General features: G+C 42.1%; 1 protein-coding gene across 1 annotated transcript in view; it reads right to left on the bottom strand.

Moving 5' to 3' along the window:
* Window positions 1-26,319, bottom strand: part of NHSL1 (NHS like 1) — a 198,650-nt gene that overhangs the window by 25,301 nt on the left and 147,030 nt on the right. The window contains exons 2-4 of the mRNA XM_068403754.1: window positions 25,788-25,940; window positions 7,668-7,795; window positions 4,439-4,510 (exon numbers count right to left, since the gene is read on the bottom strand). Coding sequence (XP_068259855.1) covers window positions 4,439-4,510; window positions 7,668-7,795; window positions 25,788-25,940 — 353 coding nt within the window. The remainder of the gene's footprint in view (window positions 1-4,438; window positions 4,511-7,667; window positions 7,796-25,787; window positions 25,941-26,319) is intronic.

The following is a 26,319-nucleotide window of genomic DNA, read 5'->3' as shown; positions in this document are numbered from 1 at the left end:
TCTGGAAGCCGAGTGCTATACAAAAGACATGCCCAGACACTGTGCTGCAACGACTGTTTATCATTTCTGATTTTAATTTTCTTCCTGTTATCACGAGGAGTTCCCACTGTTTATAAATAAATAACCATCTACTTATTCTATTATGCTTTGACTCTGCATCCTTTAGGATAGGGCCCAACATTTTATTTAATAAAAAATAAAAATAAAAGCAATTTCCAGGCAAAAAGAAAAACAATAGAAAAGTAAATTCTCTTCAGGTAATAAAAAAAAATTCAGGCAACGAAATTATTACTAATATCCTGCAGTTTGGAACCTCACTTTGAAACGTGGCAGCTTTTCTTTGAGGAAATAATCCATTTCTGTCAGTCTTGCTAGAGAGGCTGTGGATGGGATAGATGCTGCTCTGCAGGAAAGGGCTCAGCCCTTTGAAAGCCCCAGCAATTCTTTCAGTACAAGCTTCTTGGAGGACACGAATATTTTTTGAGGCCCGCATTGTGTCTAAAAGGCTCAAAAACCATTTATATAAAAATATAATGTGAATGCTTATCTTTTTATGTGTATGTGTACATATACTGTTTATACACATATAAGGTGCAGGCACGCATGTGTATATGCACCTATACACAAACACAAGCACTTTCCCACCCCAAATCACTCAAATTTATAAAACCTTTATTAACTTAAGCAATTTGGGAGAGAAATGCCATTGCAGAAGGGAAAGCTGCCTCCAGGCCCTGCTTCCCCCTAGTTAAGGTTGAAAAACAGCTGAGAAAGAGAAGGGGTTTGTAAGGAGCGTGGCATGGGGGTGCTAGCCCAGTGCCACTGTGAGCACGTGTGCGTGCACTTAAGAGAGTAATCGGGTTGAGGCAGAGGAATATCACTTTCCCCCTTCCACAAAGAGCTTCTCTCCGCCTGAATCAGGGCACCAAGGGAGACACCTCAAGCCTGGTTTTGCAGTTTGTGTGGGGTGAGGATGAGCTCCAGTGACCTTCAGCTACTCTGCTTGATTGACACTGTCAGCATCACTATCTGTCACATTCAGACTGTACTGCAGTGCCAGGTCTCAGCTGTCATACAGCAGTCACCAGGGGCTACTCCAATATGTCAAATGGCAGAGATATTGGTTACAAAGCCACCCTTCCTTTTCAAGGAAATTACCCAAACCAAGCAGAACACTTTTTCTGTTACAATATATAAATAGAAAAACTGAATAACTGAAGCATCTACTACAAGGGAATCCTAATCATGCAAAAAAAAGTGGAGCAACAATCACAAATTTTGCAGAATTAAAAGTTGAGAAAATTGGGGACAGATGGAGGAAGACGGACAGAAATGAATCAGCCCAGTGAGCATATAATGAAGGAAAAGCAATTGAAAACCCAACTGTGCAGCTGAGGTCAAAGCACTGTGTCAGTAAGAAGGATTTTCTGCCATAGGACAGGAGTGTGTACTTCTGCAAAGTAATTCAGTGGAAGAGTTGCAGGAAGTTTTGGGTGTAGAAAGAGGTGTTCACGTTTCATCTGTAGGTACACTTTTCTATGGTTCCTGGATAAGCATGACTGTCTCTACTTACATTCTTTCTTCCAAAGTACTCACGATGACAGTGGTATACGGATTTTTTTATGTGAAGATACTTCTAATGGGCATGACAAAGCCGTACACAGCTTTATTGCACATAGAGGAAAACAGCAGCTCATCTTTCAGATTTCTTTACATAGAAATTTTTTATCTTTATAATCAGGATGAAAATAGAGATTTACATATTTTCAGCAAACATTCCCAGATGTACAGCACAGAAGCTTGCTGGAAGATGCAGTGAATAGCTGCTGTGTAACAGGAAAGTCTTCTCAAATAAGGTCTGTTATATCAGAAATAGAACTGGACTAGGCAGTACTTTGAGATTCTGTATCTGCTTAGCAAAGCTGATATGACTCTATTCTATTATGACTATGTTCATAATAGAATAGAAAGCACCTGTCCCATTTTTAAAGCATCTCTGATTCATAATAACTATTGCTAGACTTAATTGGCCAAATTTCTGTGCAACGGGATGTTAGACTCGTCTCCTCAGGAAAATTTGTTGGACTTCGTTCTTTTTAATGGGCCAGGGAAGAGGGAAAGGTGGGATGGGATGAGAATCCAGGAAAAAAATGGCCTATAAATGCACTATAGCTATACGGCTCAGTAAGCCAGAGCCTTGCCATTGCCTTGTTGACATATAGTCCCCCAGCCTACTTGGCCACTGAGATACAACAGAAGAGTTTCCCTATCTCAGCACATTGATGCTATTTGAGAGGTCCTAGATGACAAGTGATTCTATGCTGTGTATCTTGCAGCACAGTCTGCCTAAATATCCTGTTTATTCTTAATCTCTTTGTATTCTAGTGGTTTATATTACACCATTTGAAAAGATGGGACCTCTAGAAGGAAAATTCAATCCATACAAATTTTACCTTTCAGCATAGGAATGTCAAACTTCTACTCATGTCATTTACCTCACTATCTACTGCAATAATTTCTAAAATTATAACTTCTCAGAAAAACAAAATTGATAAAAAAAATCCAGACAGCGTTGCAGATAGGAACCATACCAATTCAGCTGCCTGTTACTGTTTCCCAACATCTGATTTCTTCTCTAGCCTTTTGCTAGGTTTGATGGCTACAAGTGCCCTTTCACCAAATGCAAAGGGATCAAGTCAAACAATAACAGGAAAAAAAAACCCCAACCTTAAACCCCCTGTTTCTTGGCCAATGAAAAATGTCACTTTATGTCGCTGCTTTAGCCCATGGGGTTTCAGACTGTGTTATGGAACACTGTCATGTTATAAATATACATGAAATTACACTTAAGTTGAATTACTCATGTCCTGCTCTACTTGGTGTCCTCCAAACCAAGGCCCCCAACCTAGACCCCCAGATTTTGGTAGAATATTCACTTTTATTACTTCTACACACAGATATTCAGTTGCTCTAGCCAACTCTGCTATCCTACTAAATCCTTCACTTCAAACCTTCACTTCTCATTAAGGGATATATTTTTTTTTGGTCAGCAAAAATTACTGACCATCAAGCAAATTATCACCTTAACCAGCACTGCAGAAACGTTCTTTTCTTATTCCTCTACCCTGTTGCAATGGGATTAAAAACATAAGAGCAGTCATACTGCATCAGATCAGAGCTCTAAAAACCCACCTAGTATCTGCCTTATGATAATGGCCAATCAGTGATATACAGATGCAGTTAAATCAGAGGATGCGTGCAGTGGATACCTTCCTCTGAATATTCTCTCAGCATTGGATGGAGTCCTCCCCAATAATTTTCCCAGTTGCTTTCTGGACCCACATAAACTTTCAGCATCCACAATTCCTGCAGCAATCACACAGTGTGAGTATGTGGTGAGTGAAGAATTACCCTCTTTTGTTTGTTCAAAGAGTTTCTGTACTCACTTCCTTATGCTTTGGCATTTTATGCTTTGTATTGCTGTTTCAACTCAGTAAATTGAGCAGTATTTTCAAAAAAAATGTGAAGCAACATAAAATACATGTGCTGACTACAAGAGCACCCTCGTGCAATTGCAGCAGAGGGGCAGGGAGGCCAGCTGAGGGCACCACCACCTAGAAGTATCTCCAGTTCTGCCAGAGCCCATGCCTCAGGGCTCTCAGGCGTTCTCACCTCCAAACTGGAGTGCCCAACCTCTTTAGCCGCTCTTGGATTCGACCTCCACAAGTCCCTCAAGCCAATAGAGTTAATCCCTTTGTTTTCACTTAAGATAGTAAATAGTCTCTTGCAGATATTGAAAAGATGACTAACAGTTTGACTAAGTACAGTGGCAAAAATACACTTTTTTTTCCCCACGAATAAGTAAAATAAATGCTTTTTCATCTGAAGCTTAACAGATTTTATCAAGGCAAAGTTCATAAGCCAAATGACAGGACCTGGGGAAAAATACCATGAGTCTTTGGCATACAAACATTTTCACAGATGGAATAAAGACATGATATACTGCATGCCTCGGAGCAAGTACTCACATTCATAATTTTAAAAACCCCATTACTCCAAATTAGTAAAGTTTTTCCTTGGCTAATTAAAAACCAATGAAGCAGCCAACTAAATAAAACAAGAGTGTTCACTGGGGGAGGGGTTTCAAAGGAGGCAAATGTCAATGGACAAAAAGGAATTAAAACATTTCAGTGACTCAAGTGAATACAGGATATTGGACTGCACACAAAAAGGAGTAAGGAGGAAAAATAAAGGAAACAAACCTGGCATGACCCTCTTCTGTTGAGCAGTTGTGGGTTTTTTTTTTTATTTTTAAACAGAAAACAGAAGCAGGTAACGACTGAAGGCTAAGAGCAGAGTAAGATTGCATATATGCTAAACACTATAACATCAAGCTGCAGATATGGCAGCTGGATGGTCCCACTCATGGGCAAGGTACCTTTTTGCTCCAGGGAACCAAGTTACAGCAGGCGCTAATGCAAGACTGAGAGATGCAGTCTAACAGACTAGACTGTTGAGTGAGACAAAAAGAAACAAAGAGAATGAGTGATGGAAAGAAAAAAGAATGAGAAAAAAACACACACAAAAGACAAATACGTTTAATATACACAATGTACACATTTCAGAACATAAGGGGAACCAGAGTTTGAAAGTGACAAATATATCTATCTATATATGAATATATCTTTGACACTGGGAAAACAGAGCAATACTGAAGGACAGGAGTAGCTCCCAAGTCGCATCACGAACAGTGGTAGGTAAGAGACGGGAAAGAAGGACACTGGTCACAGTACTGAGATGTAAAATCCAGATAAACCAATTTAATCCCCAACAAACTCAATTAGGATCAGTACTGCAGTGGAGCTTGGCCTGTGCTCCATTAATGTAACTTGTAAGAATCAACGTTAAGAGTAAACGGGAGGTTCCAAGAACTTCATTTTATATCAGCTACCACTCAGAGACTTCAGCTTTCTGTGTTTTCTCATTTTGTTTGCTCGTTTTTGAGTTGGGCTAACTTGCCTGCTTATCCCTTGTGGTTTTCCTTTGGAATAGCAAATGCTTGGCTTATCTTAGACATTTTCTAACACTCATGCTGAACCATGTGCTTTGTGGTATGGAAATTACCCTCTGGTGACAGACACCCACCTCCATAAAACCTGAGAATGTTTGTGGATCGAGATTTCCTCTCACATCACCTAGCCATCGTTTCATATTATGAAAAGACAGACAAGCAAAATATCTTGCTACATTTTTTTAAAAAGCAGATTAAAAAGAGTGGGGAAAGATTATTTCCTTTGTGAAATCACCACGTAGCAAAACACAGTTTTTCTGCAAGTTGGCAATTATGTCAACTCAGAAGCAAGTTTCCTAAATAGCTATTCATCCATCCATCATTATTCTGCTGTTCTCAAATTTCAACTATTAAGTACTGCATGTACAGAATTTAAATGTTGGCTTTTTTGCTTTGAATAGACAACAAAGCTACAAAGCTTTCATCTAGTGGTGAGGAGTTCACATTTTGAATCAGAAGATTTTGGTGACCCCAGTTCCACACTGTCACTGAAGAATTCTTCTGACAGCTGAAATATGACTTGCTCAAGGCATAACGCTTATTAGAATTACTTGGCACTTTACCAGTGAGATTATAATTCAAGTTCAGAGATCTGTTGTGGTAAGCATTCATTTAAAAAAAGAGTAAAATTTTAGGCCATTACAAAAAAAGCCAATTAAAAAAAGATACTGGTCAAAGGACACCACTAAATGCTCAGTTGTACAATATAAAGGGAGAATCATGCTACCTTTTACAAAGGATTAATGCCTTCCTGAGCTGTAAATAAGAGCAGCAGGGTTAAGGTTAAGGTTCTGAGATAATCAGTAACATCCAAGACTGTCAATTTGGTAACTATCTTTCTACATAGCTCTGAATCATCCTTTCAGCTAAAAAAAAATAAGGAAACTATTCCAATCTGAAATGGAAGTGCTATCCTATCCTTGAAGCATAATTTGTTGCATTATTTTTTTTCCAGAATGTACAGAAATTGTTAGTAATATGTTAGGTTAACACACCAAAAAACCCTTAACCAAGATAAGCATAACAGCTCTTAGTCTCTAAGAGGCCTCACCCATGCTTACATGCTCACATTCAAACTGTTAAAAAAAAGAAGTGTCTTTATATTTTTTAAATTTTGCATTAGCTTTACATGTGTAGATGGTCATATGCTGCAGAGCATTGGCTAAGACCAGTTGATAACATATATGTTTGCATATATATGCAGTACATTAATAGCAACAAACAATGTGTTAATACTTTCCCCAGTGGAAATCATAACTCCACTAATTTCAGCAAGATTTTGCAAATTACCATTACAATGCATTCCACAGTATGAATGTGCTTTACATTCTCTGCTCAGTGCCAGTACATACCACACACAGCTAAACAAGATGCTCTAACATTCCCTGCCAATACACAGATATAATGCAATCACCACCTGGATGAGAGACTGCACATGTTCCATGACATCTTTTACAATGGGATTAAAAACCATGGAGGATAGAACTGAAAACACTGTATCCTTTAAAGTGAGTTCTGAGGACATGCACACTTGTATAGAGATAAGAGTTATTTGGTCCATGCTACAGAGGCATATGTGGTTTAGTAACCACTCAAAGAAATTAAGCTGCGTTACAATCAAGGATATTCTCCCACCCTCTGAGCAAGAGTTTGTGGCAAAGTATTCTAGAATTATCTATCTTGAAAATCCCAGGAGCTCCAGCATTTCACGTTTGGACAGCCAAGCTCCAGTGCATCTTGCTGTCCACCCCAACAGTAATGTCCTTTCCTGGAGCACCAAAGTTAGCTTCTCTTTCACAGCCCACAGGCACAACAGGGTAAGGTAATGACAGAGGAGCAAAATTTCTTTTCTTCTTTAGAACACTAATGCAACCTACTAGTTCTGTAACTGAAGCATATATAAATTAATGTGTAACAATATGTCTTAACAACTTTCTTAGGATTTTTGCCCAACTGTCCCTTCTCTTTCTCTCTTTGTTGAATGAAACAAATTCATTCAACAAAACAAAAACAATTCCTTTCTAGATTCTACGCTAAGCACATGTATAGAGTTGAGATGTGGGCATGTAAACATGAAAAGCATGAAGCAAACTGAAAGAAAGCTGACAAACCCAACTAGTGGGCAATCTTTCACTCTTCTGGATTCCTTTACACAAACAGTTGTGATGCACTAAGACAAAGCCTCTACCTAATGAAACTGCGTAACTGCCTGTATTAGTAATTCAAAGTGTGCACATGTTCCTGTTACAATGCGAGTACACTGATGGCTAGTTAATAGCTCTTCCTGCTACTTGAATATAAACACTTAACAGATTCAAAACAGCTACCCTTGCTGGGGTCTTCCCTCCAGAAAACTACCAAACTCTTCTCGCTTTCACACCTTTATTTTGCCAGTGGGAACTTTATATAAATGCATGGGCAGAACTGGGATTTTTAAGAGACTCCGGAAGTCAGATGATGTACTATCACTGTAATTCAAAGGAATAAGCATCCTTACAATCTTCTAAAAAGCCTGCCTTATTTGAACAATGTAATGTCAGGCAATTAAACTGCACCAGGCATGTATTCTTTCCAGCACTTTGTCCCCCACCATTACCTTTTGTTCAATTTCTTCATAATCGTCCTGGTAACTTTCACAGATCGCGCTGGAGGAGGAGGAGAAGGTGGGGCCCTGAGAGTAATACTGCGAGCTCCGGTAGCCATCCCGCCGCAGCTTGTCACACTCTGAAGAAAGACAGAGAAAGAGGAGATTAATTCATGACAAGAGCCATGACTGTTTACGCTCAGTGTACAGTGCACTTACAGAAGTACACCGTATTTTCCTGAAACCGTTTACCATGCATTAGCATTGTCCGTCCCAAACAACAGAACCCAAAGGTGCACCTCTTACATCTGTACCTGTATTTTCCCCTCCCTCATGTGTAGTATATAGACATGCCATCACATAGCATATATACACATGGCTTTTAGTTAGCCCAGAGATGGCAAGAGCTTTGGAAAGAAAGGGGAGATGGATTTATTTATTTATTTAAGTGAGCCCTGGCTCAGTGTCTTGACAGATGGCAGCATCTTGCAGGATGGGAGATGGAAGCACATGAGTAACACCGGGGGTCTCATTTGCCAGGTCGGTAGACATCCATTATGTGCCTTACACTTGAAATGATGATGTTGCTCACTACTTATGTACCATCTGCTGAATAACTTTGGCACTGACCACTTGTCTTGTCTTCCTGCCTGTGGAAGAGACCATTTATTGTGATTTCGGAGAAAGGAATGCAAATCATGGGGATCTCAAAATCTCGCGTCGCTGTAGAGTACGTGTAGTTTAATACTGAAGGGTTTTCAAAGTTCAGACAGAATTCAGAGCAAACATGCATCCCCACTCAAAACGGCCAAAATCCCAGTCAGTATCTCATCCCCCTCACCCAAGTTTTCCACAATCTTGTACCCGCCTCCTCATTGATATTCAGTGCGATCGTGATAAAGAATAACAGACGCCAGAGCATAAGGAAAAATTAAATGTTCAAGATGTGGCAACCAAACTCATCAGCCCAGTCAAACTGTTAGCTTTACATTTCCAGAGACAGATATCTGAATCTGTTGGAAGATAAGGAAAGCAAAAAGAAAATTAAGTATTTGGTACATTTCTAAGGAACTGAAATTTCTGCACAATATGCAGGCATTATCATGACACAAAGCGCTTTTATCATCACTTGCTGGAGAAAGACTTTCTGTGATTGCATCATCTGTCTCCCTATCTTAATCTTTTTAATACCCCTTAAAATGGAAAACATGCAATGTTTATATTGAGGGCAAGGTTTCAGAGAAGCTTTTGCCTGGCAAATGATTAAGTGGGGTGACAATTTGCAACTCCAGCATACATCTCCTCTGTTATACTCAGATGTTTCTGAGACTGAGGTCTGGAGGACTCCATGCTGATGGGTAAACTGACCTCGAGCAACCAGAGTTCTATGAGGATTTAAGCAGTGCAGACTCCCCTGTAGCCACACATGCACATCAAGAAGGCAAGCTTACAGTTTGACAACTAGCCACCTCCATCAGAGCCAGATCTACGTCCTGGCCTATCACGTGTTTCCGTACGGGGACAAAAAGGGCAGTTTGGCATGAACCTGTCACTTTGCTCTTAATTCACGGACCGAGGGCCGTGGTGGTGGGTTTTGAGATCCAGATCAACTGCTACATCTCAGGAACAGAGGGTTGGTAGCCCCGTTTACCTGTTTCGCATGTGTGAGCATGACGGCATTGCACGCATCTGGCAAACAGCTGCTGTACTTCAGGAGGGGGTGAAAAACGACTGCCAGCAACCGCAGTAAAACAAATTCCTCCACCACCCTTCCAAATCTGGCACTGGATCCAGCCAGATCCAGCACATAACACTCACAAATGTGAGCACCCTGATGGGCTGTTTGTCGGTTTGAGCTACAGGGATGAGTGGTCTGTGGCTGTATAAGAGAGTCCAAAGACTTGCATCAACTTGCAGCGTGGGTTAACACGCTAAGTTGTCAACTTAGACACTGCAAGTTTTACCTTCAGATCAGTTGCTAATCACCACAAATGAACATAAAGACAACCTAACAAGTACATAAGAATGCAGTTATTTTTCCTCCCGTTCTTAGGATAAGGCCCAGGGTCCTGGCTGGCCACTTCCATGACTCTGTGACATCAGACATCACGGCACATCCCAAGGGTGACAGGCTCTTACAGAGCGTGATAGATGCACCCTCTCATATTAATTACTTGACCTTATTTATTCTCCTAACCAAGGAGATGAAGATGATGAACAGTGCACTTCATGAAGCCCAGAAGAGCTCCAAAAATTTAAGGAAGTCAACACTGAAGGTCTCAAGTCCATCACAAGTTCAAGCAGACTGACAATAGAAAACTTGCAGTTTATCAAGCTCAAAACCTCCATTTGTCCACCACACAAGATCCACGTAACATCAGAAGCTATTGCAGCTACGTTGCTGAAGAAGTCAAGAGAACTGCTACAAACCACCAGGTGAACCACTGCAAGAAAAATGTGATTTGTCCCCAAGAACAGCTATTCTATTTATTTACTGTCACAGCACATTCCGCAGCACAGCAGGAAACGCATACTGTGGATGGCACTGGAGGCCAACAAACCTCAGCCGAGGTTTTAGGCGAGTATCTTTTACTTCACATTGCCACAGCCTGCAAGTGCAACACAAGGTCAATCACTGCATCTAATTGAAGCTACTGTCGCTGCCAGACCGAGGGTGGCAACGGCAGTTTAAAAACTGTTCTAGCTGGGAGCACCCCCCTGTTTCATCACTATTATTAAAGGCGCACGTGGTCTTCTGTAAGCAATCAGATTTGTATTTTTCAGATAAATATTTCTTTAATTTATATAAAATATACCCAGGAAGAAGCTAGAAATACTCTAGGAAAGACTCCAGACATGTTTCTTTTTTCCCACAGGAGCAATACCATGTCCTATTCCCACAACTCCAAACAGAGAGGAGCACTATACACTGAGTTAGTGAAAATGTTCTTACAGTTATGCAAGTTATTTCAGCAGCTGAAAGCTGACTAGGTAACAGAAGGATACAGCCAGTTCCAGTGATTAATAATCTTTAGTTTTAAGAATGTGACCATACGTTAGTGCTAGCTGAGCCAGGGACATACCACACTGGCTGGACCCAGCGGCAGAGCTGCCATCACCCACATTATCCAATATACGAAAATGTGCACAGCCTTTCCATATTTCTGCCTAAGAACTGCCAGGGCAAACCCCAGGAGATCGCATCAGGCAGGACACAAACACGCATTCCTGAGGATGCGCCTGACAGTTCAAATCTGCAGCAAATCTTGAGCTGTGCAGAGCAACCTCGAAGTCATAATCTTGCATGTATCTGATTTGAACTGTGCAATAATATTACTGTGCCCCAGATGAACCAGTTTTGTTTACACAAACACTGACTATTTGCCCAGGAGGACCAGGAAAGAGCCACTGCCTTGGCAATCGCCACCGGTGGCTGCACTGGGCGCTGCCACAGTACAAAGGCTGGAACGACCTCCCCTCCATCCCCTGACTGCTGCTGGGGCTGAGAGAGCAGTGCTGCTGCCCGTCATCTTCCTCTGCTCTGCAAGAGTTTTTCTGGCTAAGTAAAATCATAGATTAGTTCTTCTCCTTCTATACTAGTGATACATTAAATTTCAAAGCCTCCTCTGTATTATAAATGTTGCTTAAAAATTACTGTAGTCAGATTATATTATAATACAATTCATCCCCACTTATGTTGTACCAGTTAAACCCTTCCTAGAGAAGAAAATTTTGCCTGAGGTTGAGTTTTGCTGTTCACAAGGTGGTTTTAGTTAAGCACAAAGAAAGTGTGTGGGAAACGGGGTCAAAAACCTTTTAAAGCCCCCCTCCCCATAATTTTCATAGTTATTAGAACAAGGTAGATATGACATTCAAGAGATGCACAACAGAAGAAAATGCGTTAAAGCTGTCCGTGCCCCATACCATTATGTCTGAGTCCCTGCCATATACCAACCACTTGTACACCTGCTCGACATTTCATTATGGATGGGTTTGCTAAATCCTGGCATCAGGCAGAAGCATGCTGTGGATGTGCTTCTCACCGACAACAGGTGAGCGCATCACCCTTCTCTGCTCTCTTCCCTCACGCTAAATAAGCAGGGCAACGTGCGGGTACCAGCAGCACCACATTAAGAGCAAGGGCTCAACCGAGCCGAGAGCAATTATGCACCAGAGTTTTGAGCCACAAGCACCAAATTCAGTGCTGCTGTGAATAACTCGACCTCTCCACGTAAAATAAAACCTTATGGCCCCTTTGACAGGCAGTCAGGCCAAATGCATGAAAATACCTCCAAGGCCTCTCAGCCCAGATCTCCTCTTCATTTTATACGAGGGACTTGCATGTAATTGCATTTGACCCTGAGCTGGTAACACACAGGAGCAAGTCTTGCACACACGTGATTTACTGCTTTTCCAACAACTTGAAACCATACTCTCACATGATAATTTGAGCCACAAATCACCAGAATGAACAGAAGGCACAGCACTGATACCTCAGTAATTTGTCTGACATGGTATTACCATGGAAAACCAGGACTTATGGTTTAGCTTGTCTGCTTAGTCAGACCTACACACCGCACGGCTCCATGACAGGAGGAAGGCCGGGTTTGCTGGGAGGGGACTGGATGCACTGGCTCCTTCCCTCTTCCTTTAACTGACTTTGGTTAACATTTTGTGCCTGCTGAGCTTCCTACCACTAAAACTAGTCGCAACATCTTGGAAGTTTATATGAAGGAAAACACATTGCCCTGCCAGCAGCAGAACTGTTCAGAGGGAGATGGATTCATGGTTGTTTTCAGAAGTTTTCCATAATTTATTTTTTTTTTTGTAAAGGAACTGTGCAAGACTAGGTGTCATTTTTCATGGGCTTCTTCACAAAACTCTTATTTTGCCTGCCAGGTTTGGGATGCCCCGTATTGACCTGGCTGCAGGGATAAAGGCTCCAGGTGCTGATTTTCAGGGCTGGACTCCATCTGAGCCTGGGATGTGTCCCCAGGGTGCGGCCCCAGCGGCACCGCAGAGCTTTCTGCCACCACCCTGGACCACTCCTCCACGCCTCAAGCCTGAATGTGCGGCCATCGCTGACTAAATTAGCCCTAATGAGACTCCTCGTGTAAGTAAACACCGCTCATGTGACCGTCACAAGATGAGGCCTGTCTACATCCACACACACACACTCAGATACACTTCCACAAGCATGTAATAGAGAGTTTAATATAAAAAATCCACTTGTCTGTGTTTCTAAGTATTTATTAGTAATCAGTAAAGCCACTGTTGTGCTGAGAATTAAACTAACACAATATCCACAAGTATAAACTCAGAAACTTGGCATCAAGGTTATTCAGACCTCTAAATAGCTCCCACATGCTTGGCGTAACTAGCCATCCCACGGGATGGGTCAAGCAACGAAGGACAGAAAGATAATGTCCCAGAAACATCTGCATTTCCCTCATACCCGAGAACAGCATCTAGAACTTGAGACCAATCGCTAAAACCCAAAGGAGGGAGAAAGCGGAACAGACCAGCACACGCTTCGCTTGCCTTTGCACCACCTCCTGTTGTCTCCTTGTCAGCAAGAAGGGACAAGCGATGAGCTGCATCTGCGTGCTTGAAAAATTATCTCAGCTAAAGTCAGGGTGACTTCTTGGCAGAGCCTTTCACGTCGTAACTTGTATTTTGTAGACTCGGATTTTTTCTTTTCTTTCCTTTTTTTTTTCCTTTTTTCTTTTTTTGGTACCACAGAGAGGCTATTAACTGCAAGAGTCAGCTGAACTGTCAACTACAGAAATAAATCTGCTGACTAGTATATTAAAACACATTTATCCATTCACTGCACATATCACTGCAAAACTGCTCTACTCCCTGAGGTAAGAAATCTTTCTGTTTTTTTTTTCATCTTTAAACATTGTAGCCAGCCTCTTTTTCTGTAAATACCCACAAACCACATTCCTCCCTAAGTCACAACTACAAACACTATATTTACAAGTAGCTTTTCAAAATTTCACCTAAAACCAGACAGACTCTAGTACAATATACATTCATATTGTAAAAGCAAACTTTTAAAAATGACCTATCACTTTATAGGTCGCACTGCACTTTAACAATCACAATATGTACTATATCTCTGCTTTTTGTTTTAGAAGGACCTTCTGTTTCAAAGCGGAAAAATAACTGCATATCATTTTAATTTACTTCATGCGTATTTTGAATTTGTTTTTCCAGTTGAGCTGGGACAACTAAGACCTCATGGGTTGGTGACAGAGAGGCACAGGTGTCAGAAGACCTGGACTCCCCACGTGGCATGGCTGCATCTGAGCAAATCACTTCATGTTAGATCCAGTCAAGAACTTACATCCACAGACAGACACGACACAATCTAAATGTCATGTATGTGCCTCCTAAATTCAGAGTCCAAGTGAGTATCTACACTCTGCCTGCAACATGTAAGTATAGAGTGAGGTACCTCAGGATAAAGCCAACTCAGGAAGAACCTGAGGTGCCTTAACTCCCATCCATGCCACACCAATAATGATTAACGTTGGGTCCAGTGCTGCAGGCATACCTCTCATGAGGGGCAGGAAAATGCAACAGGGATTTCAATATCTTTACTTCTGAGGATGATGTGCTTTCATCCAACAGTTGCTTAAAATTAAGTGCTGCAAGTTAAAGTATTTTTCATGTCGATACAAATTTAAATTCTTTAAGGATGAGGTAAGCACAGGCTAAATCTCCAACTTCCTAACACTGTGCTCTGAACGCTAGGCAAAAAGGTTGCCACCTGAAATGTAACAGCCAGAGTTATGCTCTGTTTGGGACTGGTTGCATTGGTGTACACTGAGACATGCTCTGAGCACACGTACCAAACTGTGACCTCTTCAAAGGGTGCAGCTACTCCTCTGCCTGCTTGCAGTGCTGTAGTAAGACGTGGTTAAGACCAGGGTAACTCTGGACTATGCAGTTAACCGGGGAATTTCAGGGCGGTAACTTTTCAAGATAAAGAGCTTGTTGAGAATGATTATGCCTGGGACCATAATTAAAACAGACACCCTAGTTCAAAGGTCTCTTTGGTTAGTAAAGCTAACTAAAATGACTGCTTTTTGCTCTGTGCCTCTTTATGAGTCCCTCATTTGTAAAGTGGGGATAAGAATGCACAGCTCTGTGTGGATGAAACAGGCAGTATAAAAGCAGAGCCATACAAAGGCCACGTTGTTTTTGACAAGTATCTCATGCTAAACATGACTTTAAAAAAAAGCAGCTCAATTTAATTCCAATGCAGCATCTATTTTTGTCCCTGGATCTAAATATGAGGCAGACAGCTTGCCTCTACCACTTTACATTCCTCCCAAAAATTCATTCAGCTTGGATCAAATCCCATTTCTCTTAAATGTATAAATCCCCGTATCATCTGCAGAACTTGACTATCACAGGGAGTGCTTCTATATCAAAGCTTTAAAATATGTTGTAAAGCCACAGCAACGATGCGCTTGTGTAACAACTGAACTGTAACCAATGCTGACTGCAAAGCAAGTTCATGAACTTCAGCTGTGATATATCCAGTGCACTGGTTTGTTCAGACTCCCATTTTAATGGGTCAGGAATTTCAACAGATGTAGTACTATGGCAGTCCATATGAAAAAACTTCTGCTCAACAGCTCAAGCTAGACGCTTTGGCTAATACCAGCCTCTGCCAACCCAGCTACCTTCCCTATTATTCCACTCACTTCCCCCAAAATGCAATTTTATATCGCTGTTTCTAGATCTTTATTTTTATCAGTACATACAGAAAAGCACAGGACAAGCCTGGAGACAGTGATCTAAAATAAAATTACTGTACAGATGGAGAAACAGGCATTGTAATCTTATTTACTGACTCTTTTGTTATTACTGTTGTTCCACTGTGAGCAGGGATAATAGGTGCAGGAAAATCCACTTCAGAGGCATCAGGGGTACCAGTGAACACTGGTACCCAACACACTTCTTCCACAAGCAAGTGCCACATAAAGTGTCAAGTTTTTAACCCATCAGCAAAACTTAATGGTTTACTGCAAGGTCTTCTTATCTGATGAGTAACAAGAAAGGTCTATCAGACTTTTTTAAGACTGTTACATGTGTTCCCTCTCTTTAATAAGCAGCCAAGCCCAGCCACATAGGTAGCTTTTTATGACAGACGCTGTGCGGAGTTTCCCAGAAATAAAGATGTCTTGGGCTCCACAGGATGAAGGTAACCACAGAATCACAGAATCAACCAGGTTGGAAGAGACCTCAGGGATCATCGAGTCCAACCGTTGCCCTTACACCACCATGTCAACTAGACCATGGCACTAAGTGCCATGTCCAGTCTTTTCTTAAACACATCCAGAGATGGTGACTCCACCACCTCCCTGGGCAGCCCATTCCAATGTCTAACAACCCTTTCTGAAAAGAAATTCTTCCTGATGTCCAACCTGAAACTCCCCTGGCAAAGCCTGAGACTGTGCCCTCTTGTCCTATCGCTAGTGGCCCGGGAGAAGAGGCCAACTCCCACTTCACTACAACCTCCCTTCAGGTAGTTGTAGACTGCAATAAGGTCACCTCGGAGCCTCCTCTTCTCCAGGCTAAACAACCCCAGCTCCCTCAGCCGTTCCTCGTAGGTCAGACCCTCCAGACCCTTCACCTGCTTGGTCGCCCTCCTCTGGACTCGCTCCAACACCTCAACATCTTTCTTGAAGTGCGGGGCCCAGAACTGGACACAGTACTCAAGATGCGGCCTCACCAGTGCCGAGTAGAGAGGGACGATCACTTCCCTAGACCGCCTGGCTACGCTATTCCTAATAGAGGCCAGGATGCCATTGGCCTTCTTGGCCACCTGGGCACACTGCTGGCTCACGTTTAGCCGGCTGTCGATCAGCACCCCCAGGTCTCTTTCCGCTGGGCCGCTTTCTAACCAATCTTCCCCCAGCCTGTAGAGCTGCATGGGGTTGTTGTGGCCAAAGTGTAAGACCCGGCACTTGTTCTTGTTGAACCTCCTGCCGTTGGTCTCGGCCCATCTATCTAACCTGTCCAAATCCCTCTGAAGGGCCTTCCTATCCTCCAGCAGATTGACACTCCCACCCAGCTTGGTGTCATCTGCAAATTTACTGAGGGTGCACTCAATCCCTACGTCTAGATCATCTATAAAGATATTGAACAGCACCGGCCCCAGAACTGAGCCCTGGGGAACACCGCTAGTGACCGGCCGCCAGTTGGACTTTGCCCCATTCACCACCACTCTCTGGGCTCGGCCATCCAGCCAGTTTTTAACCCACCGAAGAGTCCACCCATCCAAGCCCCGGGCAGCCAGTTTGTCCAGGAGGATGCTGTGGGAGACAGTGTCGAATGCCTTACTGAAGTCTAGATAGACTACATCCACAGCCCTGCCCTCATCTACTAAGCGGGTCACTTTGTCATAGAAGGAGACCAGGTCGGTCGAGCAGGACCTGCCTTTCATGAATCCATGTTGGCTGGCCCCGATGCCCCGATTGCCCTGCATGTGCTGTGTAATGGCACTCAGGATGATCTGTTCCATCACCTTGCCTGGCACCGAGGTCAGGCTGACAGGCCTATAGTTCCCTGGATCATCCTTCCGACCCTTCTTGTAGATGGGCGTTACGTTTGCTAATTTCCAGTCAGCTGGAACTTCTCCAGTTAACCAGGACTGCCGGTAGATAATCGAGAGTGGTTTGGCAAGTTCATTTGCCAGTTCCTTCATTACTCTGGGGTGAATCCCATCCGGGCCCATAGCCTTGTGGGTGTCCAACTGGCACAGCAGGTCACTAACCGTCTCCTCCTGGATCATGGGAGGTTCACACAGCCCCCCGTCCCTAACTTCAGGCTCTGGGGGCCGAGTCTCCTGAGGACAACCGATCTTGACATTAAAGACCGAGGCAAAGAAGGCATTGAGCACCTCTGCCTTTTCCTCATCCCCTGACACTACACTACCCTCCTCATTCAGCAAGTGGTGGAGGCTCTCCTTGACCCTCCTTTTGCTGTTGATGTATTTGTAACAGGTTTTTTTGTTGTCTTTGACTGTAGGAGCCAAATCGAGCTCTAATTGAGCTTTGGCCCTTCTAATCTTCTCCCTACACGACCTGGCCACGTCCCTATAGACCTCCCAGACAGAGGGCTGTTGGACTCTGTGATGGAGAAGTCTGTTGAATGGATACTTCACAGAAATCTTACTGAAAGCAACCAAATGTATTTATGTTAGGTCTATTCCCTCCAACACACAAGTGCTCGCTCTCTCGTTGGGAAGGGCATCCTGATGTGGTAACTGGACGCCCAGCCAGGCTGGGAAGCCCACCCTTCCAGACTGGCTTCTCCAAGCTGATTCAGGGCTCAGCCACACAGATGCTTGTAAGCAGCGCAAGGATGGGGCATGAAAGTGTAACACTAAAGTGAAACAAGTGTGCAGCTGGACTTATTTTCAAGGGTCCAAATCAGATGCAAGTCTTTAAGAAGGATTCAAACTACAGGGAACTCTGCAACGTGAAAATACCTTTAACAGGGTTAAATCAATGCAGACATGTTGATCACTCCTTTCTTGCTGTTCTTGAAGCTTTTAAAAACCAAATACATTAAATCCCACCCTTAATTACCCAGGTAATCTGCATGATTTAACCATACAGAAAACCTTTCTAACGGCACCAAAATGCAACAGCCATTACAAACAAGCTGTCACTGGGGAGCGCTCAAAATAATTATCACTGTTTGTCTCGAGGTAATTTAAATTTCTGCAAGTGTGTTCCATGACTACATTTAGTGGTGACAAGATGTCTTAAATTTAACAGTTTATTTGCTTCCTTTTGCATGTTTGATGCTGGCATTAAAATCATTCTCCCCACTTTTTCTCTAGCATTTTTATGGATATTTGTTGTTTCTTAGACAACTGAACACAGCTAATACAAAAATATGAAGGGAGTTTTTATTGTTTTTTTTCTCCTAGGACACTTAATGTTAAACTTAAAGCTATCTAAAAAGCTGCAAACAAGCATGTGTAACACCCCAATCCAAGAGAGGAAGGAGGAAGAAAAGCAAAAGGGGAAACAACCAAAAGTCTGATATTCCTTGTAATGGAAGTCGCTTTACCTAGCAGTGAAACAACTCCATCTCAGACAGTAACAGTTCAAACTTCATCACTCCACTAAAGGCACAGATCTGAAATGGGCTGAGGTTCAATAATCTTTCAGGTAAATCTTCCTACTGATTCTGACTGGTATCATAAAACATTATGAAAACACATTAATCTGGTTTAAGAAAAAAATAGTATCATTAGTATTATTTTGAAACAAATTTTCATCTTCTTTTAACCCTTTCACTGGAATTGCTTTCATTTATCATGTATATCATGCAATCAATCTACATATAACCACCCTGGATGTTTTTACACTCAGCACTGCACTATATAACTAAACTTAAAAATAGGGAACGTAAATGCTTCCGAGTAGCTCAATTTTTCAGCACAAGAGCAGCTTTCAAACACATGCAGTGTAGACTCCCAGTCAAATTCACCTTAGTTTCATCTGAATACTCACTTTTTAAATTGCTTATTAGAAAGAGCAGTTGGCGTATGGAACTTGGCCAAAACCACCAACATATGTACTGTGAATTAATTCAGAAACAGTAAAAAGGGCAGGATACATGGGCAGAACCTCTGGTACTAACTTGACTGTTGAAACTAAAATAATGAGAAATAAGCTGATTTCTACTTTTTGATTTTACAGCTCCAAGGCCTTTCCAGAACATACGGTCTACCCCTAGCCTTTAATGGACTTTTACTTCATTAAGGTTTCCAGTTGGTAGGGAGCTCACATCTTGACATCTCTCTGAACCTGAACCAGATCTATTGTTACTATGAAGTGGTTCCCCCCTATTTTGCAGCTCTTTAATGAAACATAAGATTATTTTAAGTCCATAATCTTCTCAGCAGGATTATCGACTAGTAGGGCTGACCCTAATATTGCTCATCTGAACAGTGATCCGGTGGACACACTGAGAAAACAAAGGCTAACCACATACCTGTCTGGAGGGTCTTGCAGCAAGGCATAATAGAGGCTTTATGAGTAACTACTTAAATCCAGTTTTATTTCACAATGCTGACCAGATGTCTTCTGGAAAACAAATCAAGTGTTTCAATCACTGCTGCTTAAATACATTCCTTGAATTTGGCCAACAAAGCTAAACAGAAGCTACAGTCAGCCAAACCCATCTCTTCTGAAGATGAGATAATAAATGAATCATCGCAGACATTGGAACAACGAGCCCTATATTACGTACACGGCTTGAATCAACACAATTACCCTGGGGGTGAAAAGGCACAAAGTACAGGCAGTTGTGCAGGAAGTCTCTGCAGCTATACTCTGAAAAGGAGTATGGAAGGCAGCATACGGACTGTTCCCACTGTTTACAGGTACACCTTCTTCAGTACAGGTCTGACACCTTGTTATCCGTGGGAAAGGACAGCCAGCTCAGACAGTAACCAGCAGCGTCCGACAAGACATTGCCCCTCATCTGCAGCTTGAACTGTGCAGAGCGCCCACAAGCCCCTTCAGGAGCTGGCTATCTCCTGACAGCCTCATATCATTTCAGTCTGGCTGTGTTTGCCCTTTCACATTAACACAGTTATTTCGTCCCTTCCCTTTATGCCTGTTGTCTCCCAAATCACAGACAAGTGACAACACACGACAGTGGAGCTTATTCTCCCCCACTTTTTTCTTTTTTTAAATCAAAAGCTCCCTACACTGCTAATTGCGGAACTGGAAGGTAACTGCCCCTTGGAAATCCAGCTATATATGCCCTTCTCTGCCTCCCATCACTCCAACCAACTTAATATCTGTGTTTGAGGGAGAATACGGGATAGTTTGAAAAATGCAGAAGCAAAGAGAGTACAGGTGTGTGACAGGAAAACTTTTCCTGTTCCTTCACTTCATCATAGTTTGCAAGATTATCTGAGGCCAGTGCATTCCAGATTACTTCAGGCTTTCCTTTTAGGACACTTGACCAACACCTGTGAACACATTGGTAACGCTGCAAAACTGTCCAGAACGCAGATGGGAATACTTACGACACACTCGAAGCAGTTAAGCAAAGCAACACTACAACAGTGCTGTGTCTCCTCCACACCTTCATGCTTCATGCCTTACTGCTTGCCATTTTTAGATTATAGTAGGGTTAGCAAAATGAGGATTAGTCTCAGTTTACTCTTTTTATCCAAATATTTGCATCATTGCTATATACTACTGCATTGTATCTGTGCTCCCAGCTGAAGACCACTGTACTTTAGGGACTTCTTCAGACAATGGTCCTTTAAACACAACCATGCCGCAGAGCAACAAGCCAGATCTGCCAATGCACCACGTCAGAGATGGGGGCTGTTTTATGGTGCTACCCTCTAGACTCTGGTGAAACACCCGCTCAACCTCTTGACCAAAAAAGCTGTAGGAAACACAGCAGTACGTGGCACTTGCCCCTTCAGCACAGATAATGGTCTGCCTTAAAAAAAAAAAAAAAAGAACCAATGCCACTCTGAACAACGTTAAACTCATAGCTTGGCTACTGTCCAGAGCAGACTCTCAGAGCTGATCCAGTCACTCAGTAGACATTGGCAACATGAGATTAAACAAGTCAAGCAGTTCTTAGCCTTGGAGCAGAGCACACAATGCAAGGGAGTAGGATTGATCTGAGGATCCTGACACCATGCAGAGCCTCAGCTCTTCCTCCCTACCCATCATCTTTACCCATTTTCAAGACCTCCTAGAAGAAAACAGTGATGTGGGGCACAGGGTCACACAAGACTCCTCAAGGATCAGTATTGTTTCTACCTGAATGCCTGTATGCTGGAAAACACCCTTCTTAAGGTGAACAGGAAAACATGAAGAGGCAGTCACTTCAGACAGGCTCTCAGGCAAGGTCAGTTAGAGAAGCTTGGCCCCGAGGGTAAGGAAACAGACGCCTTGGATGGCACATGTTTGACATCCAATGTGTCGCCCCACCTGCTGCACCAGGCACTCCAAGGTCCTGTCTGCTTCCCCAAAGAAAGGGAGAGCCTGTTTTATCCAGTGCAAACAAAACATGTAAAATAATGGGATCTTCCACCACAACCAAAGAACTGCATCATTTTGTAAACGTTTAAGTCATATTGCAACGGTACCATGATTGTGAAGTGCAGCTGAATTTGCTCTTCTGCTCTAGCCACCAGATTAAGCCACTGAGAGCTTTAATTTAAAATGTAGTAACGCAGCCTGGGTTACACACGTTCAAGCCACTGATTTTAGTCAATGACAACTTTAGATTTTAATGAAAGTTACATAAAGCCACTCCAGTTCTCAAGAACAGCTCTACTGTGCATAAAAAACTTCCCAGGTGCTTCATTTTCTAATTCAGATTACTGGAAAATATTGCTTTCAGGTGGCACCTAAGCACCTGCATGCCTAAAGAAGGATAAATAACTTTACCTCAGTTACGAACAAATTTGAATGCAAGGTCTCACCATTTATACTTGAAAGTAGTTTCGTAAAGGAAAAGCATAGCATTTCCCCTTGATTTCAAAAGGGTGAAAGTCTAGTTCATAAGTACAAAAATCTAAAAAATCTCCCCATGCAACATCTACTACCACATGCTGCATCCACTCTCACAGTGTGATAAGCAGTGGACGTTGCAATATATAATATACAAAGTAAAATAATAAACTGCACAAAAAATAAGGAAAAATCTTCCCCTCCAAATACAACACTGCTTCCTGTAAAGCTATGCAAGCATGCAGAGATCACCAGAGTACTTGATTTCTCTCAAGACAGGTTAGATATCTTACATTTTAATATCTATCCCTAACTTTTTATTCTTAAACCCATTTAAGAATAATCAGTGATATAGCTTTTTTGCTCCCTAAGTGGTGCTTAAAAGTCTATTCTAGCCAACAGACAGCTTCCTATCTATTTCACTGGATTTTTTTAGCTAGACCCATGCTGTCAAAAATTTGCTGAGCTGTTAAAGTTGTACCAGAATAAATAGGTTTGACCTTGCATTATCTTAAAAGCTAGCCAGGATTTCATCTGGTTAGTATTAGATAAGTGAAAACACCTTGACAGAAAGGAATACCTTGCTTGAATTATTTTGAAAGATTTTATACATTCAGTATCTTTACAGGTGGTTTAAATGACTGTTATGCTCTACATGTGAATTACTATTTGTTACTATTTGTTAAAAAGTAAGTTTTATACTTACTTTTCCATTCACTGAGGGAGCAATGAATGCAATAACAAATTAATAGTCTGCAATCAAGTTGCTATGTACCAGCAATGTCAGATCTCATCATCCAAACAAGAACAGGACTGGAAAACTTTCAAACCGGTGTGTTTTAATGGTCTGAACTATAGCTACTAGTTTAGCCCTCACGACCACATTATCAGGTTGGAGGGGACGACCAGAGGTTATCTCTTCCTTCACTGCCTCCTCTAAAGGCAGGACCAAACATACAAACACTACTCAGAAATCGTTTGTCTCTCACATATTCTTAAAAACCTCCAATGATTTCATAGCCCCCAAAATTCATTTCAGCACTTCGGATTCCTTACTGCAAAGAAGTTTCCCTATTATCAAACCTAAGTATTTCTCCCCTGCCGTGCACATCCACTACTTCATCTCTGACTTACCACAAAAAAATTAATTTTGGTTTTGTTCTACTCCTTTCCAGTTTGCGCAAATGCCTTCTGGAGAACGTGAGGATTCATCACCATGGAGTGTGGCTCACCTTGTCATCCAACATCGTTCATTCCCCACCACCCAGGCAGCACAATAGGTCACATACACCCTATTCTACCGCCCCACGCTTCACCTCAACCAATGTATTTGAAACAGCAAAAAGATGTCAAAATGCAAGCTTCATCATGAGACCAAGAAATGCAGAATTAAAGTTTCCATAACAGCCCACTGGTGCTTCTCATGAGGCTAATTTTCCTCAAGGTCTTCTATGCTATGACTACTTCCTACCCACTAAGAAGCTTTGGAAAAATCTGTCTTTTCAAAAGCAGCAGGTGGAAAAGCAGTTCAGCAGTTGTCACAATCACGTCACGATTTCTACAGTGCTTTTATAATGAATGAAACTCAGCTCTGGCTACACAACTTCTAACCCAATCCTCCACATGTGATCAGAAGCACCAGCATCTTCCTAATTTCACAGTGCTGGCTGAAGCAGCAGCAGAGTAAAACTGATAAAACTTCAGTCAGTGCCTCTCTTCCTACAAGAGTCCCTACAGGTAAGAATGAAATTACTGAAAAAGGTGTTGAATTCAGGCTGTAGCTACTCAGGACAGCTACAGGCCACAGCAAGGAGTCATTTTAGAACTGCTCTTAGGGAATATACATGGCCCATGAAAAGAGCTTGAAGTAAAATGAATAACTAAATAAATAAATACAAGCAGCCTGTTGACTATGTCAGCAGCCTGAGATCTGGTGAAGGCATAACGGTTTCTTCTCTCTCTCTCTCTCTCTGTTATTACCCTAGAAGCATGAAACTGAAATCCAGTTCATTACCAAGGAGTCCTACATCATGCGCACAAGCCAGTTTACTTAACACAAATAGCTAATTTGTAAGTTGTAGTAGTGTTGAATAGGTTTTGTTTTATAAAGAGCAGCTCTAGAGAAAAATCCCAGCAGACAGAAATAACTTCAGATGGGTAAGCTGGGGGAAGCAACATATAATACTTAGTTTCACACAAATATGTTAGATACCAAGTTATTGAAATAAGAGGATGAAACTTCAGTAAATACAATTCTGACAAAACACAAGAAAATCAAAGCAGCATTTTAGCCTGTGCACTTTTCTTTGATAATGGTCCCAAACAGAGAACAGAAAAATGGAATAATGAGCAGTTAAAGTTTACCAAAAGCTAACCACAAGCAGTATTCTTTTTAATCTAAAGCAGGCAAATATTTTTCTTTTGTAAAGAACTGGTAAGTGTGCCTGCAAGGGAACAGTAAACATTTCAAGGCTAAAGGGCTGCACAAATGCATTAATCCAATAATAAGTATAGAGGACACTCAGGCTATCTGCTGAGCCATGTGCGAGCTAATAACACTGGCTGTCAAGACTCCCCTATTAAATGATAACAAAAGGCACCTAGTAAGAGATGGTGAAAATCAATTAACTGGAGAAACGGCAAGAGAAATAAAATACGGCAGCCAAACACTTCTCTATTCATACATACAAAATTAAGTTTTCTGCACATTTAAAAAGCAGAAATGTCGTGTTAAACAAACTAAAATTACAAAGTTCTTTTAAATCAGGTTAACTCTGCAAGCTATCAAGTACCTGCAGTTCCTGCTGAAACAAAAAGGGACTTGAAATGAGTCGGCTCTTTGCAGGGTAACCCCCTTTGCTGAACAGCCAAGGTAAAGAAAAATCTAGGTTAACCACTTCCAGAACACAGACATTAAGCTGTGATTTTAAACTTTGCTTCTGGCCCAGGGACAGATGTTCTGCAGTCCTCCCTGCTGACTGCCTGCCTCTGTCCTTACGGCTGCACTAACACAACGCAACGCCAGACTGTACAGGTTCACCCCCAATGAAGGTACTAAGGGTAAAAATTGGTCCTTAAAAACACACCGTACCCTTCAGCAAGAAAGCATTTTCACTACTGAAAGAGTCCTTGTGAGTGCCCTGTTCCCCATTTCCCCTCGGTGCCTTTTCTGACTTCTCAGAAGCAGCCACATCCCTGGAAATGACACTGTACAACAAAAGAAATCACCAAATGAAACACCTCTGAAGTGGCTCTTAACACTGAAGTATAAATGGAATAACTCAGGACTTACTGAAACAGAAGGTACCATTTTGGAAACACTCCAAAGACTAAACAGAAATGGCCAAAAGACATCAGGCTATCCCCTTTCCCATTCTAAAATGCTCTGCCAGGTAAGAGATTTCCTTGTCTCTTGATAGCAAAAGCCTTTTTGCCCTGTCGCTGCTCTTGAGGGGATAAATCCCACTAACATTCCTGATGTGCTGCAAGCAGAAAAACAAATAAGATTCTTCCAAAGCCTGCAATTTGGATATGTTTGCAAAGACTGTGGCAAAAACTGTTTTCCCTTTAGGACATGTCAGTGTCAGCAGCAGCATCTTACCTCTCAGTACTGACTTGAGGTTCAGCTTGGCTTGCCGGTGCAGGTCCTCCACACAAGGTGGTCTTGAGGAGGGCAGGAACACATTTTCCTGCTGGTGCCATGGAGCAGTGTAGTGCACAGTCCATCTACTCTCCTCATCTAGGTTGGAAACAGCTACAGAGAGAGACAATAACACGAAAATTAAATGCTATTGTGGATAGCTATATCGTGAAACCCCACATATAAGTTTGTCGCGCATCATCTTAAAACAAAAAAGATTGTTTGCCACTGTAGTCCCATCAAAATGCTCTCTAGAACCTCACTTCCATGATAGTTCAAAATCCTCTTCTCATTTCTAGTCTAAATTTGTTGTCATGTGTTATGTAGGAAACACCTTTTCTTCCCACTTTATACTCACTGTTACATTTACTCTCAACTTGCAACTCTGTTTTCCCCCCTCTAGCTCCCAGTCTTCACAAGCCAGATCAGTTTCCCAGTCCCCTGATCCCACCAGGTGCTGTGCGTTGCAGAATAGCTTCCTCCTGCTCAGGGG

The sequence above is a fragment of the Nyctibius grandis genome, chromosome 1 (genome assembly GCF_013368605.1).
Source record: "Nyctibius grandis isolate bNycGra1 chromosome 1, bNycGra1.pri, whole genome shotgun sequence".
NCBI classification, from domain to species: domain Eukaryota; kingdom Metazoa; phylum Chordata; class Aves; order Nyctibiiformes; family Nyctibiidae; genus Nyctibius; species Nyctibius grandis.
This window is presented reverse-complemented; position numbering and strand designations above follow the sequence as displayed.